Source organism: Ahaetulla prasina, chromosome 7 (genome assembly GCF_028640845.1).
Source record: "Ahaetulla prasina isolate Xishuangbanna chromosome 7, ASM2864084v1, whole genome shotgun sequence".
NCBI classification, from domain to species: Eukaryota; Metazoa; Chordata; class Lepidosauria; order Squamata; family Colubridae; genus Ahaetulla; species Ahaetulla prasina.
In genome coordinates this window covers 62,039,310-62,059,317 of record NC_080545.1, presented here as the reverse complement: position 1 = coordinate 62,059,317, position 20,008 = coordinate 62,039,310, and the positions used below count along the sequence as shown (strand labels likewise).

The following is a 20,008-nucleotide window of genomic DNA, read 5'->3' as shown; positions in this document are numbered from 1 at the left end:
AGTTCGGGAAAAAACTGTTCTTGTATCTAGTTGTTCTGGTGTGCAGTGCTCTATAGCGTAGTTTTGAGGGTAGGATTGAAACAGTTTATGTCCAGGATGTGAGGGGTCTGTAAATATTTTCACAGCTCTCTTTTTGACTCGTGCAGTATACAGGTCCTCAATGGAAGGCAGGTTGGTAGCAATTGTTTTTTCTGCAGTTCTAATTATCCTCTGAAGTCTGTGTCTGTCTTGTTGGGTTGCAGAACCAAACCAGACAGTTCTAGAGGTGCAAATGACAGACTCAATAATTCCTCTGTAGAACTGGATCAGCAACTCCTTGGGCAGTTTGAACTTTCTGAGTTGGCGCAGAAAGAACATTCTTTGTTGTGCTTTTTTTGATGACATTTTTGATGTTAGCTGTCCATTTTAGATCTTGCGATATGGTAGAACCTAGAAATTTGAAGGTCTCTATTGTTGATACTGTTTTGTCTAGTATTGTAAGAGGTGGAAATATGGAAGGGCTTCCTCCTAAAGTCTACCACCATTTCTATGGTTTTAAATGTGTTCAGTTCCAGATTGTTCCGGTTGGACCACGAGGCTAGTTGTTCAACCACCTGTCTGTATACGGATTCATCATTGTCTCGAATGAGACCATATACAAATACATCATATACTATGTATAATAAGCAAAAATAATTTCAATAAATATGATTATGTACAGTAAGCTCCTTTGGCTAACTGCTTTTGGGTCAAACTGGCAACTAACATAATATGTATCAGTCATTCTGAGAAACAGAAGGAAAAATAAGTAAAAGAAATTGAGAAATGTTGAAAGACTCATTAGTTCTACTTATCCCATTCAATTCAAACACGTACTTTACAGTTTTTATGCATCTGAAAGTATGCAATCATTTTATGGTATGTATATCCTTATATGAGAGTCCAACTTCAGCCAGAGTCACATAATCAATTATCTGCAAGGCAGGCTCTTTGAAAGCCCATAATAACTCATAGATGACAACTGCAATCAGGAGCACATCTGATGTCAAACATAAAACCCAGGTGGGTACTTTCTGATAACAGACCTGCCTCCCTTCCTGGTCCACCCAGTTTTTGATAAAAAGCTAGATTAAACACCTCACCCACTAACAATTCATTTAAGAGGATAATTTTATTATGGCCTGACCTGGCATTCAACAGCATGCCAAGGGGAATCTATATGGTAGGTGGGAGGGTAACAAAATTAACCTGCCTTCTTGGAGATTTCTGAGTCCTGGGTTGCAAAATTGCTCTCAAATAGATTACCTGTTATCCATAATAGCAGCTTATCCCAAGGATCCCTCTGTGCCTATTGTAGTCATCTGTGCCTATTGTAGTCATCAAAGTACATTCTGCCTTCTAACCTTCACCATATTATTCCCACTTTACACACTCCTAGGCTAAGGTGTTCATTGATCTCATTCATTCACCAATGTAAATGATTTATTTATTTACAAAAAATATACAGTTGCTTATCTCATATGGAAGTCAGGCAGCTCTCAATCAGTGAAGTGACATCAATAATAAAACACCATAATACTGGTACATATACTATTTTAACCTATAAACATTAAAAACCTGGCATCAAAATTAAGCTTCCACACACAACCTCTCGTTAAATCCTCTTATCCTCTTATCCATCTCACCCCACCCCAGCATTTGAGGGAGAGAGGATAGGGGCTTACCAATATGTAAAGGTAAGAGTGTCCACAAGCCAGGGGCTGCAAAGGAAAAGGTATATTTCCTAGGCCCAATAAGATGGCAATGTCTAAGAGAAGAGACTAGACGCACCTGTCTGATCTGTCCTTAGCAGAAGTGATCCTATGTCACATAGGCAGTGGTGGGATTCAAGTAATTTAATAACTGGTTCTCTGCCCTAATGATTTCTTCCGACAACCAAACTGGTCAGAAAGTTAACAACCGGTTCTCCCAAAGTGGTGTGAACTGGCTGAATCCCACCACTGCACGTAGGGCTTTAAAAGCCTCTTCCTGGGAACAGATAAATAAGGCTCCATGGAGCTTAGGGGGGTAGATATTCCCGTGCCAAAAGGACCACCCAGCCTCACATAGCTGATGCCAATTTGCATCTCTTCAAGTGCTTTATAGCTTTAATCCTCAACTTAATGACTATAATTAAGCCCATAATTTCGGCTGTAAGTCGTGATGGTTATAAAGCAGGTCACCATGAAACTGGCCGATTTTATGACCTTCACTGTGGTGATAGTTAAGCATATATTGCAGCCATAAAGCAAATGTGGTGGTCATTAAGTGAACACCACAGACATTAAGCGAAGCCATTGTTTGCTATGGGGCAGTTTTTGCCAGACGTAAATGCCAGTTTCCAGCAAAAAGTTGTAAATCATGGTCATGTGACCATGGGGCACTGCAAAAAGCTGTAAATGTAGGCCAGTTGCCAAGTGCCCAAAATGTGTTCATCTGACTGCGGGAGGAGGCAGATGTCATAACTTCACATTTGGGTCGTAAGTCCCTTTGGTCAGTGGGGGATAGGCCAGAATTGTTGTAACATAGGCAGAACCCATGCCATTTCAATCAGAAGCTTTGCCCTCTTTCATATACATAGAAGAATAGAGTCCTGTTAATATTATTAGAAGCTTGATATCAGTTTGGTATAGACTATTTTTTATCTGTCCTTAAAGCTTTCTTTTTTCCTGAAGATTTCCCTGCTTTTTGTTCTCTGTTTACACAAAGCAAAAGAGTAATTTTCATACATGTAGCCCTTACGTTTGAAGAATGCTCAGAAGAAAATATTACTGAAATTCTTACTGCATCTTATGTTAAAAATGGGCCATTTTACAAGGTGCAGTTACATACCATTTAGAAAAAGTAGGACAATTGCCTTTTAATACAAAACTGAGTAGCAGCTAGATCATGATCTTCTGTAGCAATAATGGGCATATTACATTTATTAACTAATAGTACTAAACAGCAAAATATCAAAGTAATTTTATCAGGAATAACTCATATGTCTTTAAAATATATTCTTACTAATATTAAATATTAATATTTTATTAATTTAAAAATAATCAAATATCTACTAAGTTAAAATCTAACATGTACCATGTACTTCTTTCTATATGTGACATTTAACTTGGGCGGTAAACTAGTATGATTTGATGCAGGATCTGAAATCTGTTTATAATCCCCAGCCATAGTTTTCTGATCTGAAAGCAAGGCAAAGAAATAGTTAAAACATTTGCATAATATTTCTGGAGACTTCATCGTGGAATCATGATAATTAATAAAACAGTGCATGGACTGAGGCAATAATTAATATTTTAAAATATCCCTGTGGATCAGGGCTGTCAAACTCACACGGCCCGTGGGCCGGATACGTCATGCGCTGGCCATGCCCATGCCCGGTTTAGTGAAGGGAAAAAAGTCATGATACGTCATGTGATTCTGCCATGATGACATGACTTTGACAGCTCTGCTGTGGGTCAACTATTTCTTTTTTCTCTGATAGATTTTGGCCTCTGACCTACATGTTGATCGACTCATCTCCTACATAAAACTACACAAATTTCTTATAAAAAATAAAACTGCCAGTTTTAACTTTACTAATATAGTAATATTGCTTCCTCTTAAGAGAGAATTTCAGTCCATTTATATTACGTGAAATTAATAAAAACTATATTAAACTAAAACTCCAAAGATGGCAAATGAATAAGAATTATAGTGTGTGCTAACATATACATGCATGTATACTCAGCCAGCCAGCCAGTCACGCCTGTCTAATACATATACAAATATATATTTTTCTCAAGAAAGAAATGCTTGTTGTGGTATTGTTAAAAAGATAACAGAAAAGAATCAAAAGGAAAGAAAAACGAAAATAGACCTCTCAATTCATATACATAAAACACTAAAAAAAAATTAAATCCAAAGCAATTTGCAAGGCAAGAAACTACAATTGTAGAAAATTAAAAAAAATCAAAGAAAAACAAAAATATATTATTGGGACTTCCCATAGAGTTTGTTGATGTTCCAATATACTGTAACAATCTCAAAATGACTTTCTTTTCCAAAGGATGGAAAGTTTCCACCTGTAATAAGTTTTAGTAATAACTTGTTTAGTTTGACCATGTGAGAACAAACTCTCCTATCCCAAGCTAACAAAAATAAAATAAAAGAATTCTTTCATACTTTAATTCCCCAGAAATAAATTTTTCAGCTGTAGGTAGATCATAAAATTTTACACTTTATTTCTTGCCTGGACAGGAAGAAAATTACTGCAGGGGGAGATGTTTTAGTTGTCCCTGTTTATTATCTAACACCTTTAGAAGAGAACTTTTAATTGTCTTCTTATATTTGTCTTCTTATATTCCCCATTCAGGGCTTCCCACTCATTGTGATAAATTAAAACCTGATCCTATTTGAAAAACTAAAAAAACTCACAGCAGTGGTACTAGGCTTCTTAGCCAAAGGGAAGCAAGCATGTTTGAGATACTATTTTAAGTGAAAACTGAAATCCTGAATCTTTCGATGGCTTCTTCCATGAAAATGTTGTTATCAGCTGATATGGAATGATTAGATTATTTCTACAATGTAAATTATTTCTACAAAGAAAACTCTGCAAATTAGTCAATTAAAGTAGGATTTTCTTTTAAAAAGCTTTTAAAATATTAACTACATCTGAAGAGATTTTTACCTACAGGTTTTAAATTGAATAATTTAATGTAAGTTATATTCATATAACTTACATTTTTGTAAGTCCTCCATTTTTAAATTTAAAGACTTTATCAATCAAAACTTTAATCTCCATCCTTGAACATGTTTAAATCATAAAAAGTAACATTGAAATAATGATATTTGTCTTTCGAAACTCTAATACAGCAACTGCTATAACTCTTCAACATAAGAGAAAAGAATACTCTTTCTGGACTGAAAGATTAAAGCAGAAAAAGGTTCTATTTCATAGGGACAAATGAGAAGACATCACATTTACTTTTAAATAGAAGAGATTTTGACTGAATTCTGTTCAAAAAGCTAAAAATTCTTAAGAAAATTAGAAAGAAGTACAAATAGAAGTTTCAGAAGAGATTGTACATTTAAGGATGGTGCTGTCTTTATCTGCCTATTTTGCAGCATTGCAAATTGCTATCGTGTCTTACAAATGGATATTAAATCCTAGTGGAGTCCTAGTGGATAACCATTTAGATATGAGCCAGCAGTGTGCAGCAGCTGCCAAAAAAGCCAACACAGTTCTGGGCTGCATAAACAGAGGGATAGAATCAAGATCACGTGAAGTGTTAATATCACTTTATAATGCCTTGGTAAGGCCACACTTGGAATATTGCATTCAGTTTTGGTTGCCATGATCTAAAAAAGATGTTGAGACTCTAGAAAGAGTGCAGAGAAGAGCAACAAAGATGATTAGGGGACTGGAGGCTAAAACATATGAAGAATGGTTGCAAGAACTCAGTATGCCTAGTTTAATGAAAAGAAGGACTAGGGGAGACATGATAGCAGTGTTCCAATATCTCAGGGGTTGCCACAAAGAAGAGGGTGTCAAACTATTCTCCAAAGCACCTGAGAGTAGAACAAGAAGCAATGGGTGGAAACTAATCAAGGAGAGATGCAACTTAGAACTAAGGAGAAATTTCCGGACAGAACAATTAATAAGTGGAACAACTTGCCTGCAGAAGTTGTAAATGCTCCAACACTGGAAATTTTTAAGAAAATGTTGGATAATCATTTGTCTGAAATGGTTTAGGGTTTCCTGCCTGGGCAGGGGCTTGGGCTAGAAGACCTCCAAGGTCCCTTCCAACTTTGTTATTATTATTATAAATTTAGGTCCAACTTGTAGGAAGTTGAACTTAATTGGCCCTGTTTATCTTAACCTACATTTCTTGGTAGCTTGGTGTAATAAATTATTTTCAAACCAAGAAACGAGCAGCTACAGATCACTGGCTCTATAAGTTGAAAGGAAAAAGGATCAAGATTTGAAGTTTGGGACTGAAATAGATCAAGTTTCTACTGTGCTGGTATCCTCAGAAGTTCTTTATATATGTGACTTCCTAAATCTCAGTAACTTTGTTGTATCTGTTTGGGAATATGGAATGGAGAGAGGAGAGCAATATTTAGACCGGCCAGGGTGATGTAGGTATAAAGCTTTATTACTGGTTTGAAGATAAACACTTTTTATACTGTATGTAGTATCTATCAAGTTCTCAGGATATACCATACTTCTAGAGATTCTTACTAGGCAAATAAATACCAGAGTATTACAATGGTTGGAGTCCTATATTTTAGTACATCATAATATAATTTGTTTGGTTTGAGTCAGCATGTTCTGTGAACCCAACCTGTTGTGGCTTTATAAATACCATATTTTTCGGAGTATAAGATGCTCCGGAGTTTAAGACGCACATTAGTTTTTGGGGAGGAAAACAAGAAAAAAAAAATTCTGACTCTGCCTACCAACATCCATTGGTATTCATCTGGCTAGTGTCCTTGCGGCAAACAGCAAACAGCCTGGTCAGTTTCAGCATGTTATCGCAGCCTGATTCAGCATGAGTGGCTGATTGGCAGTTGGATCGGCTTCCTGCAATACTGCCAATCAGGTGTTCCAGGCTGCAGGGATCACCACAGCCCATTGCCACCTCGGCGCGTGGCATTTTTGGCCTCCATGCATTGTGGTTTTGGCCTCTCGGTGTCGCGTTTTGGCCTCCGCACACTCTGTTTTAGACCTGTTCCGGGCTGCTGGGATCACCACAGCACATCGCCATTGATTGCCGCCTCTGCACATTGCCACGCATCATGTTTTCAGCCTCTGCATGCCCCATTTTTTGCCTCAGTGCATTGCATTTTTGGCTGGTTCCAGGGGACGGGGATCAGCCAAAAATGAATGTGCAGAGGCAAAAACCAGGGCATTTGGAGGCAAAAACGTGACATGAGGAGGCCAAAAATGCGATGTGTGGAGGTAGCGATCCCCGCAGCCTGGAACAAGTCTAAAATGGAGCATGCGGAGGCCAAAAACGCGATGCGCTGAAATGAAAATGGCCAAAGGTTGGGACTGGCAGGTGGTCGGTGCTTCGGCAACATTTGGTGTATAAGACGCACAGATATTTCCAACCACTTTTAGGGGTGGGAGAAGTGCGTCTTATACTCCGAAAAACATGGCATCTAACGTGCAAAATAAAATGAAGCAAATGCTTCTCAAAAGAGATATTTTGTCCATTACTTAAAAAGATTTAAAGAGGATATCACGTTGTACAAGAGAATCATATTACTAAAAAGGATAAAAAATGATATATAAAAATTTGGGTAAAGAATTTATTTTAGCAGGAACAACGAAAAATGTACAGACTCCTGGTTAAAGGGTTAAAATGCAGACTGTTGGTTTAAAGGGATGAAGCTGACCTGAGAAGATCTAAATTCAGTTTCCACCTAACCAATCAGAAAATTCATTGAGCCCTACCTACCTCTTAGGGCTGTTGTTGCATGCTACCGTTACTTTTTAAAGAAAAAAATGAGATACTGACTTATTAATTACTAATTAATTAATTCTTTTATTTATTGCCAAAGGAAACTTCAAACTGGATCTACCTGGGAACAAACAATCTAAAGATCTCATTTGAACAAAAGCATGCTTTTAAAGCATAGTCAATTTCTTATTAATTTAGCCACTCTTTCTTGCATGAAGAATCGAGTCAGAGTGATCAGGCAGTATTTCTTAGTATACTTGCTTGATTTCAGATATGGCTCCATCCCCCCCATTGTTTAATTAGTATATCAAAGAACATTATTGAAAATGCTATATTTTATGTCACACGTTAATAGCAATTACACTATTTTTATAGTGATTCATTTTGTACCAATTGTGCCAAATTATATAAGTAGGAAAAAAAGGAAAAAGCACTCTAAGTCTGCTAATAAATATAAATAAATAGATTTTATTTTGCTTAGTCTCTTGTTTTTTCTAATATTGCTTATTCTAGACCCACTTTCATATCTGTTTACATTTTTTCCCAGTCTGCATAAAAACCCACATGCAGGTCCATACACATTTTTAATATGCAAATTTTTGTATTCTCTTTTCATATTTACTCATTTTGGAAATAATTTTATGGCTGTTTTCCCTAAGTTAAAAAATGGTTCTACCACTTTTTTATTTGTTCAGTTAACTCAGGAAATGATTTTAAGTGGTTATTGTTATTTATGAGAATTAAATTTCAACGAAAACTATGGCTAACAAAACTCCAAATAAAAAAACCTTCATTCAATGCCAACTGGGAAAAGTTAGGTGGCAACACCCATGGTCATATTTTTTCTCCTCCAATCTTTCATAGCAGTTGTCTGTGAAATATATCTTTATTTGTTTCTTCTGCCTTGGTCATAGCAGATCTTACTGGGTCAGTCCAATCACAAGGCTTCTCATGGAAGCTGTTTTTCATTTTCATCTTTGCTTACAGTAGCATCACTGCTCTTTAAAGCTCTTTCACATCTGTAATGGAGGACTCTGTCAATCATGCTGCTGGGCAGCAGTGCTGCCCACAGACTTCTTGTGGGCTGCAAGCAGCACTAGCATCCAACAGTGTAATTGAGAGCTCCACAGGGACATTTTATAAGCTTCACAATTTTTTAGGATGAAGTTAAGAGGTTCCTTTACTGAGGTAATGAACAATGTACAAAAGCTACTGTGACTTGCATGGTGCAAATAGGTTGATCTCATCACCAACCAAATGAGTCACTCCCAAAAAGTCACTAGGTAATCAGGCTAACTCAGAAGGATGCATCACAATCAGTTTTGTGCAGACAATCTAATCCTAGCCTTTAACCTAATCCTAGCTCTAGCCTTTATATGCACAGAAGTCTACCTACCACTTTGAATATCTGTGAAGTAAACAAGGCAAAAACTATTGATAACTATGTATAAACTTTTACGTGTATATTGCAGTCTGGTCATTATTAATCACAGACACATAAAACAACAGTTAAGAAGATCATGAATAATGAAGGTGATCTATACCTTGATATATAACTCTTTATGTTCATGTAAAAACAGTTTGGGAATTATAATTTTTTATTTATTTTTCACATTGTTGAACTGTCCATCTCTCTCAGAAGTAAATGAGGTAAATATATACAAAAATGTGTTAATTCAATTAATATCTCATCTATCTTTACACCTATCCGAGCACTATGATCTTTAAGGATAAAACATAAGCTGAACCATATATTTCTCAAATTTCACAAACCTATTAAATCAACTTCAAGCACTATATTATATCAGATATTTGAACATTATAAACTAATATTTTTTCATGTTTTTCTCTTTTCAAACTTTTTCTAGATACACAGAGAAAACTATATACCAATCCTTGACTTTTCCCTAACACTGGTAGAACTAGAGGATACTTGTCAAAATTATATCCTCTGTATATTTAATTTTTATTTAATCCAATTAAGACACTCTCTGACTCCAAATCATCAGGATAGTTCACAATATAATAAACAATAAATATACAACAAAGATCAAAACATGATGGGATCCAGTCACTTGGTAGAATAATTTAGACAAAAACACATCCAATAAGGCGTTCCATCCACCCTAACCCAAGGCATGGAAGAACAACTAGATCTCCAAGGCTTTACACAATGCCGGCTCTAAGGGAGATTTCCAGGAAAATTTCATTCAGAAGACAGATGCCACTTCCTAGTTTATGGTAGTTGGCGTTGCTTAATTAAAGGAACTTGGACCATGCTAACTGGAATGTACCAGCCTAGCAGAAATTTTGGGATATATGGTCTCTCAAACCTGACCCTATGTTATGTTGGGCTTTATAGATGGTGCCTCCCAAAGAGCTTTGTATTCATACCAAGGAATGCTCATCACTGCCTATACACTGCATTCTGAATTGGTTGAAGCTTCTGAGTGGTTTTTAAGGGCATTATCACATAGAATGTGTTACAGTAGTTGTGAGGTCACTAGAGTATGGGTGATTGTTGGAAGACCCTCCTGATGTAGTGAAAACTGCAACTGGTATATTGGATGGATTTGTGCAAAGGCTGCCTGGCCATATCTGCCACCTGTTCTTTAAGAAAGACCTCTGAATCCAAGAGGAGCCCCAGCTTCATATGATGTTAAACAGGAAGAGAAAGAATATTGAACCCTGGTGTAACCCACAAATGACAGGAGGCCTAAGGGACAGCCTGTCTCCCCACCAACTTTGTCTAGAACTGGCCATGAAAGAAGAGGGAGAGAACCATTGTAAAATGGTGGTTCCTGACCCCCACAGCTGGTCCAGAAGGATACTGTGACAATTGTATTGAAGCCACTGAGAGTTCAAGGAAGACAAGGAGCGATGTGCCCATCCCATCTATGCCTCATGTCAACAGCAAGTATAACCAAAGTTGAATCTCAGCCTGAAACCTACCTGAAATGGCTTTAAATAATTTAAGTTATGCATGAAGATTCAGGTTTTGCTCCTCTCTACCAGTAGAGACATTGAACTAATGTGTGATTCTCCACTGTTGGAAGATGAAGAGCTGGACAGCACATCAGCTATAAGCAAGCAATTTCAACAAATGCAAAAGGCTCTGTAACGTAATATTTTTTTCTGTTTTTGGAACTTTCAAATAAACTAAAAAGCAATTAAATCTTCTGTGTCTACAAATTTTACACTGAAAGTTCCACAAGTTTGGCAAAAATTTGCATGACATCATCTAGAATTTCTTTACCCAATCATAGACAGAACCATCCTGGACTGGGAGCCCCCCATCACAAAGCAAGAACATCCAACAGTAAGTGGGCAGAGGAAGGGAGATGAGAAAAAGGCAACACACATTAACTATATGGATAATGTTTGTAATTCTAGACCACAGGCCAATGGAAAAAGGCCTTCCTTATCTACAGAAAGTGGTCAGGCTCAGACACTTGTGGTTACATTGATGCTCAGCATCTCATTCATACACTGATTGCACTCTGCACCCTAATAGCAACACATTCATCCAAACAAAACTGGATCTTGATGTATTGCTATTAGTATTTGCTTGCCGATCTAAGGGCAGGTAATCCACATTGGGTTTCCTTGCTTCTTCTTCTTTTTCCCCCCCATCTCTGTTTGTTTTCCTCCACTAAGACAGCCCAGGGAACCAGCTGTCTCAGGGAAATGGAAGGCAATTGAACCCCGCCAACACAGGCAGTCTGTATGTATGGAAAAGATCCATTCCTTCCCAAAGAAAATTAAGGAAAAAGACATGCCACCATGGCAAGAGAGCCGACCCTTATCTATGGGAAAAGTTGCAGGCAGAGGAAATCCTTCCCTTGCGGCTGAATTCTGGGACAGGACCCACCCTCTTTATCTAACTCACACACTCTATCCAGTCCATTGCAGGGCCAACTGGCTTATTTCTGATCCAAAGTAGATGGTTCGTATAAGAGTAGGTTGGTGACCTGGAGGGAGGTCTGTCCCGCAAGGAACAGTCAGGAATCCTGGCTGGACCGCAAGTCTCTTCCAGCGACTATCTTATCCGAGTCATGGCACCATTAGCTGTCGTAAAAATACCCCAATAAAAAACCCAAAGAGGGGACCACAAGCAATAAATCTACTTTAATATTCAGAAGTTTATTCAGGAGCAATTTGGAACATGAAGAGCCAACATAGTAATGCAATTCCACAACAAAATTTACATTATTAAACCATTGCAATGTCGCATAGCAGGACCTACAAGGACTGCTATTGGGCAAAGGACACCTTTCTCATCTCAAGCCACATTTCTTATACCTTTTTTTTCTCCTTGACATACACATTCCATAGTTTCACTTCCTTGTTCTTTCTTACATTCTTACTGACCATCACTGTCTGCAAACACCTGTGTACATTTCAAACCTCTATCCATCATCTACTTTCAGTTCCTTATTTCTCACAGTTTCAATGTTCTGATTCCAAATATAACTCAAAACCATGTACTTTGCAGAAAACGCAGCACACAAGTCATCACATTTGAAATATGTCTGGTAGATTTTGCAATTATTTTAGTTTAAAACTTTGGTTCAGTGAAGCCCGCAAGCCCACTCCTAGGCCTTACTACCTGCAACTTTCCAATGGATATATTTATCTTCTCACTCTTCATTCTTAAATCTTATTCCCTTTTCAAAATGCAGTGCGTATATTGTAATATTGCACAGAGCTAAAGTTTGGATTTAAAGGAGTACTGTGTTTAAAACTCATAATATAGTGATATTCTACAACTTGACAGCTATTTAATATCGAGTACCTACTTTCCTGCCTAACAGATATGGGAACCTAAGAAACAAAAAAACATGCTTGTGTTTGCCAATAAATTTATCATACATCTATTCCCAATTTTAGAACCTTGATCACACAGTCACCATCTTATGCAAAAAGTTTCTATATGTTGTATAAACTGCAAACTCAGTGAAGTAACCAAGTTTTCTAAAGATTCTAATGGAACAGACAATTTAAATGAGGATGAACTACTACTGACCAATGTTTAAATGTTGTTTAAGAGGGGAATTGCGAGTATTGTTAATTGATCACTACCTTTTACTTGAAATCTTTATGATGATAAAGTCATCTTTTGAAAATTGGATGTAACACCCAAGGTTGTCTATCAAATGCAATATCGACTAAGAACGGAAGAAAACAATATTGCATTCTGTCTCTGCTTTTGTTTCAGATTAACAAAAACAACATGATGTATTACTTTAATAAATGACACTTTGGTCTTTCAAGTTGCTCTATTCAGATATTCTCATAATAACAGATGGTTGATGTGTTTTATACAATAGTGCAGGGAGGTTGGCTTGGAAATAAGTTATAAAAAATAAAATTTTGAGTTGTAGCAGAGATGAACTACAGGCATGTAAATAGATAATCATGTGGTTTTCAGATTTCAAACACTTATGAGTGTTTTTCCATATATATGATGGTAAGGTGACCACTCCTTTATTGCTCAAAATGCTCAGAAGAAGATAACTGCAATCATTTTTTATGTTCAAAAGAATGTCGTACAAGCAGCCTTCAAATTATTTTTGGCCCTGAAAGAATTGTTTTTATTTCAAGAAAATTACTGACAACTTGAATAACTTTCAAATAATTACTGCTATTGTGAGTGTAATTTTTTCCTATTTTTTGCTTCTGACAATAACTTGCAAATTTTCATTTCAGTCTATCTTGAGATAATTAATCAGGATTTAATCTATAATTATTTAGCATGGTGTTAAATGTCATTTGAATTTGAAATGTAATATTGTTACTTTTTAAATGTATTAAAATATCTATCAATATTGTTCGTTGTTCACTTTAGGGAAGCAATGTTATGGAGGATCAGGATCTCTTGGAAATTGGAATACTTAATTCTGGACACAGGCAAAGAATTCTACAGGCAATTCAGCTTCTTCCAAAGGTATCTTTGTTGTTGTTGTTACAAAATCTGAATTCATTAAAAACTAAAATAACTGACAGTGTACAGTGATGCTCAGTACTCAACTGCTTCAAAACTCATCAAATTTGGTACTCAGAGCATTTTAATGCAAAAACGTTATTTCAATACTCTTTGTTTGTTTGGTACTCAACGTGCTATGAAAGGAAAACAGACAGGAAGTTGGCCATGCCAGGAAGATTGCTGCAAAAGGAAGAGGGAACTGCTGAAGAGGGTGGACAGGAAGTTGGCCATGCTGGGAAGTCTTGTCTTCATTGTAGGTTAATACATTAAAAAATTCAAAATAAATTTTACTGTGGATTTTGGTGTAGCTGTTTCACTGGGCCATTTTGATTTAAATGTGGTTGTTGTTTGCTTGAGTTTGGGATTTTTAGACAGCCATATTTTCACTTTTCTTCATTAAAATAACATTTTAAAAATTATCTTTTAAGAGAATCATAATAATTTTGCACAGTTCTAGTAACAATAACCTTATTACTAGGCACATGCAACTTAAAGGTTTTATGATTTTAATATTTTTGCGATTCAGTAAAGATGCATTTCCCCCCAAATATTGTTGTTGTGTATTTACAGATTTGCCCAGTGAATCCCTCCAATAGCTCATTTAGTATCACCATGCCTTGCTTTCTGACGTACAAATATTCCTTGTCCAGTCCTCTGTTCCAAAAATCTTAATTTTTGTATTGACCAATCTATGTGCAGTCTTAAACAAAGAAAGTATTTTTCATCCTATTCTACATGTTCCCCAGATTTTAGTAATTTTAGACTCTTTAATTAAAAAAAGATTCATCAGATTTGCTGAAAATATCTTGATCTACCCAATATCTAGATGCATGATGAAAATTTTATTACCGAAGAAATACAGGACAGAAGTTACTCCTTATTTATGTGCACAAATCTAGCACCATCTGAGGGGGGAGGGCGGGAAAAGGAGGTATTAGCATACTTGGGAAAGTTTTTTTTAAAAAAACCACAAATTTTTAGAAAAGATTTTCAGAAACAGCCTTATAAATAAAGTATCTTGTAAATAGGCTGACATTGTTTCTAATTATCAGCTCTTGAATTTGTTGTTAACATTCTGAACTAGATGCAGCTTTTTCTGTGTTTCTACTGTCCTGATTCTTCTGTTTTCCATTCATGGTAATGTGTGCTGCTTTTAATAGCCTTTCTATATTTTTAATATATTTAAGTAATTTTGTAATAATTTAAAAACTGTATTGCTTTTAATTTAACTATGTACCCAATGGTTTTTGCCACTAGATCTGACAGACTGGAGATACTCTGAATCCTATCACTAAAACAGCCGGCCCCAGGAAGTGTGCCTTCTCTATCATGGTGCCCATCTTGTAGAACAACCTCCTCACAAGATGTGGACAGCCCCAAACCTCTTGGCTTTTGGGAAGACCTGGCTCTCACCTGAGGCATTGAAATCAGGGTTTTAATGGGGCTGTGGTGGGCAATTGGTTTTGTTTGATATGCTGATGTTGTGACTTTTAGAGTCCTCAACCCAGTTGCTCTCAACTTGATTTCTATAGATTGATGGTTTTTTAATTTTTGTTCCCTACCAAGCGTTCCCTTGGGTAGGTTTGTTTGCCAGGAAAAGTAACACAGAACTCTAAAATATTAATATTAATTAATATATATAAAATTCAACATTCCCAACATCCCAATTTTTAGTTGTAACTAAATCCCACCAAAGGTATAAAATGGTCCAAATATTCAAATGTGAACATAATAAAAGAATACCAAAATTTAACATGAGAGAAAGAAACCTTTTTTTTTTTTTTTTGGCAAATGACAAGCTCTAATATGCAACATTTTCCCATTCCAAATACCAATTCCAAAGAAAACCAATCTAAATAGCAATTTATCCTAATCAAATAAGCATTCCATAACTTTAAACTATAGACTGGGATGTCAAATTAAAGAGCCGGGAGCTGAATCTGGCCCACAGGGTGCTTAGATCTGGCCCTGGGGCTGCCCTGGAAACAACGAAGGACTGGCTTGCGGTGCCTCTGCTAGCGAAAACAAAGTTTGCGGCCTTCCCGAGCTCTCTTTTCTCTGGCAAAGGGTTGCAGGAGGCCATCGCAGCTGAAAACAGAGCTCAGGAGCCTGTTTTCTGTGGCAGACCATTTGGGCCACCACAGGTACCTCCGATGCGAGTGACGTTGAGCTGGCCACACCCACCCTGGCCACACCCACCCTGGGCTCCCCGAGGTCAAACACAATCCTGATGCAGCCCTCAATGAAATAGAGTTTGACACCCATGCTATAAACAAATAAAGAAAATAAAATTTAACAAACAAAGAGTTATAATTTCTCTTTTAAAAAGATCACCAAACTTTCTTACTTTGAATATAGACAGTTAATACAAAACCACTTTGCATACTATGTAGTTAGGATACATTAAGTAATCATAAACAAGAGAACTTAAACACTTAATCACCTTATTAAGCAATTCCAGTATACCACATTTTTAAAGTTAAAGATATTTGCAAATCCAAAAAGAGCCAACCAGAATAATACGTCCTATTTTATTCCTATTCAAATAAGCTAACTTTTTTTGTCTTCTATACAGAATAATCTTTATCTTTAATCCAGTCAGATGGTTGTGTGATCTTTGTTGGAAATTTTTTCAGTGCTTTAAACAATCTCTCTTGTAAATCCAACAAAAAGAAATTATTCCAATTGACCTCTGGGATCGTTATTTATTTTCTTCCTAATTTTTAAAACCCTTTCAGTGTTCTTTTTGTATCTGATAATAAGTTCTTATTCAGTCGTGTTTTCTTTGGGTAAATTTTGTGCATATTTTGTTCTGTAACATCTTATTCTGGGAACATACTGTTTCCAAAAAGAGGCAACATAGCTGACATAATTAATTCAAAATCCTGACGCTGGTCCTTGAAGATATCTTTGATTGTCATTTTAAGTTACTTGTCTTATTGCATCTCCAGTCTCAAAAAAACATTTCTCTTTCCCTCAAAGATGCAATTACTTTTTAACAATATTTTAAAAATCCAACATTTTGATGTTTTCTGAGCTCTTAATTCATTTTAAAATTTTTGTAGCCAAAACCTTGTCTCACTTTTTGCTGTTTGTTTTAAGTTCTTAAGGATTATAAAATATATCTTCATATTCCTAAATTAAGACTAGAAACGACTCATCCAGTTTTATCTAAATTCTTTGAGGCAGTTAATAGATAATTAAAAGGTAGCTAGCAAGGGAAGTGAGATGGGCGGGTTTCAAAACCCGTCGCTACTGGTTCACTCGTGGGTGCACATGTGATACTTCTGCACATGCGCAGAAGTGTCCGGGAAGGTGGGCGGAGCCTCCTGCTGCTGCCACTGCTGATCCAGGGTGAACCGGTAGCAACCCACCGCTGAAGTGAGAGAATTTTGAAAAAGGCTCCATTGGCAGCTGGAGCAATTTTGCCAAAGTCCCTTGTTTCCCAATCCACCTCCCCCGAGATCATTCTTGTGGTTTCTTTGTGAAAAGCAACTGTAAGGAGAAACAACTTGGGCAATATTGTGTCCTCTCTTTGTCCAGAGAGGATTGTAGGAGCTGAACTACTAATCAGTCCCCCTATTTATGGCCACATCTGTTGTGTTATTCACAAGTTGTCTTCAACCCTATTAATCACAATTTTCTTGGTCTTTCCCTTTCACTTGACCCCTCATTCTTCCTTCATATAATTGGTTGATTTCTTCTCTTTGTATGACACACTATCTTAGTAGACATTTGTACAGTAATTTTTGTAGTCAGTTTATATTCCTAGAGGGCCCATTCATTCCTGACCATGTCTCTTCTTGTTTTACCACATACACTTCTTAATTACTCGGTTTCTATTGAATTCAAGTTATACTTCTTCTGACATACTAATTTCCATATAATAGTCTAGGTAAAGACACATTTCTTGATGGCAACATATTTCTCTGAAGATTAATTATTAATTAATCATCATTAATTATCATTAGATGTCTATATAGTTACACCAGTCATTTCAAGAATTGAACTAACTAACTGCCTTTACATGCAGTCCAGAAACTTAAAATAAAACTAGTGGCTGCAGTAATAAAAACTACCTTTTACCACTTTTGGCTGATACACCATCTGTAGTTGTCCCTGAACAGGGACAATGTAGCCCCAGTATCTGTGTCTTTATATACTGCCCTTATGTATGGCCATAAATTTTCAGATGCCAAATGGAGCAACTCACAACATCTGTGCTGAGTCTAGCCCTTGGCACATAACACCACTGCTTAAAATGCTTCCCTGGCAGCATATCTACTATTCAGACACATATCAGTTAGGCTATATTTTGCTGTTGTTCTGTAGAACTTTAAATAACTTGGCAATTGGATCGAAGGACTTTTGTCTCGCACGGAGATCTGTCAAACATAGTCATTAGCAGAAATCCTGCTAGTTGTGCTCACATAACCATTCTTTCAAGATGGAAATTTTCACTCATAATTTTTTTTAGCAAGTCTAGAGGAAAGGTATTTTAGAAGTGCAAGAACAGTATTACAATTAATTTTGACACATTCTTGTGTTGTAAGGATTTATTGTTTTATCAAATGCTATCAATGAACATATGCAAGTGAACCTACACATATTCAACCTTCTTTCATAAACATGTTTTACCTAAACACCTAGAATACGTCAATACTTTCATTTAAACAATCTTCTTTAATCAGGGGCAGGTTTCAAAACCTGTTGCTACCAGTTCACTCATGGGTGCTCGTGCTCGCATGCAACACTTCTGCGCATGTGCAGAAGCATCCGGGCTGGTCGGTGAAGCCTCCCGCCCCCGCTGCAAGTTTGCACGATCCAAGGCAAACCGGTAGCAACCCACCGCTGTCTTTAATACTTCTATACATGCATGTATATATCCTGATATTTACTTATAGTCACATACAATCTCACCCGTAAATTTATACATAAACATCTACTCAGACACATAAACACAACTTTGATATTATCTCAATACTGATGTGCTGCAGAGGAGGAACTCATTGTTTATCAGAAGCAAATGAAGGCAAGTAAATGTAAGAACAAGAACTACAAAGAAACAATTGTTGGACAAGCAATCTCACAAACAACACCTGGAAGCATGCCTCTGGTCAGGCACTTTTTGATAAACATTTGTAAGAAAGCAGAAAGAAGCCTACATCATCAGCTAGCACTGCCATATATGAGAAACATTTCAGAAAAAGCCAACAGACTGTTAAAACCACACGGTGTCACTATAGCAGGCAAACCAACTAAATCTCTCCAAACGTCTTAAGTAAATTAAAAGACTCAGTAGCCCAAGAAGAAAAAACAGAAATCATCTATAACATACAGTGTAAGGACTGTAACAGGCAATATGTAGTGTAGTGCAGAAGACTAGCAGAGTGCATCCACAGTTAGCAATCATGAAAACAGTTAATGTTTTAACACATGAACAGACTCAACCATAATTTCAACTGGGAAACTGTCAGCATCTAGACTAAGCTAAATCCAAAAATATGAGGGAATTCCTCATAGTTTAGTATACAGATAAGTCAGTCATCAACAGGCACATAGAGATAAATAACTTTTACACACCATTTCCAAAGAAACAATAAAAAAGCTAAAAAAGGAAAAGACCAAAAGACTATTGCAATGCACTGTATATGGGGCTACCCTTGGAGAGCATTTGGAGGCTATAACTGGTGCAGAGAGCAGTGATGCAGAGAGTTTGGGGGTCCCCAAGAATGGCCCCTGTAACACCACTGCTCTGTGACTACATTGGTTGTTGGTTTGCTTTTGGGAGCAATTCAAGATGTTGCTGATTACTTTTAAAGCCCTTCATGGCATGAATCCACATTACTTGAGAGATCATCTTACTCCATTAGGATTGGCCCATCCCACTCATGCCAGAAGAGGAGGCATACTAGGGGCACATCAGCCTGATTATTCTGGTTGATGGGATCCAGAAGGACGGCCGTCCTTCTCTGCTATTACTCCTGCCCTCCGGAACATCTTGTTCCCCAATGTGAGGTTGGCCCCTTTCATAAAGACCTGGCTCTGCCAGTTGGCCTGGGCCTCAATGGGGGAAATGCACAGCGGTGGAGGTTGATCAAGTACAACCTTCCCCCATTCTATCCTGCCCTCCCCCTGTATCCTTAAAGATTAATCTTTGCTTTTAATTTATTTACATTGTAATGTAGATATATTTTATAATCAGAATGTAAATGTTTTAAATAAATAAGCAAATAAATTAAGGATAGAAATGTATGCATGTAGGAAGTACAAGTAGTACCTGACTTATGACCATAATGAATCCTGCCAGTTGTAAGTCATGCTGTTGTTAAGTGAGTTGCTCATTTGATTGTCTTGCTTAATGATCAAAATTTGTGCTTTTCCTGCTGCAATCATTAATTGACTATGTGGATTTTAAGTGGAGTACAGGGATGTTGAGGATGTCCTGGAAGACCTGGAAGACCTGGTGCGGGTGTAGGCCTGTATTACAACACCTCCTTCACCTCTAAGTCATTCCGTGGTCTGCTTTCAGTCTTTCTGGGTTCCCAGAGGCCAT

At 37.0% G+C, this 20,008-nt stretch overlaps 1 protein-coding gene across 14 annotated transcripts in view; it reads left to right on the top strand.

Moving 5' to 3' along the window:
• The window catches only part of ANKS1B (ankyrin repeat and sterile alpha motif domain containing 1B), a 247,797-nt gene that overhangs the window by 92,642 nt on the left and 135,147 nt on the right, over positions 1-20,008 (top strand). For all 14 annotated transcript variants that reach the window (XM_058190589.1, XM_058190596.1, XM_058190595.1 and 11 more), the window contains one exon: positions 13,315-13,413. In XM_058190589.1, coding sequence (XP_058046572.1) covers positions 13,315-13,413 — 99 coding nt within the window. The remainder of the gene's footprint in view (positions 1-13,314; positions 13,414-20,008) is intronic.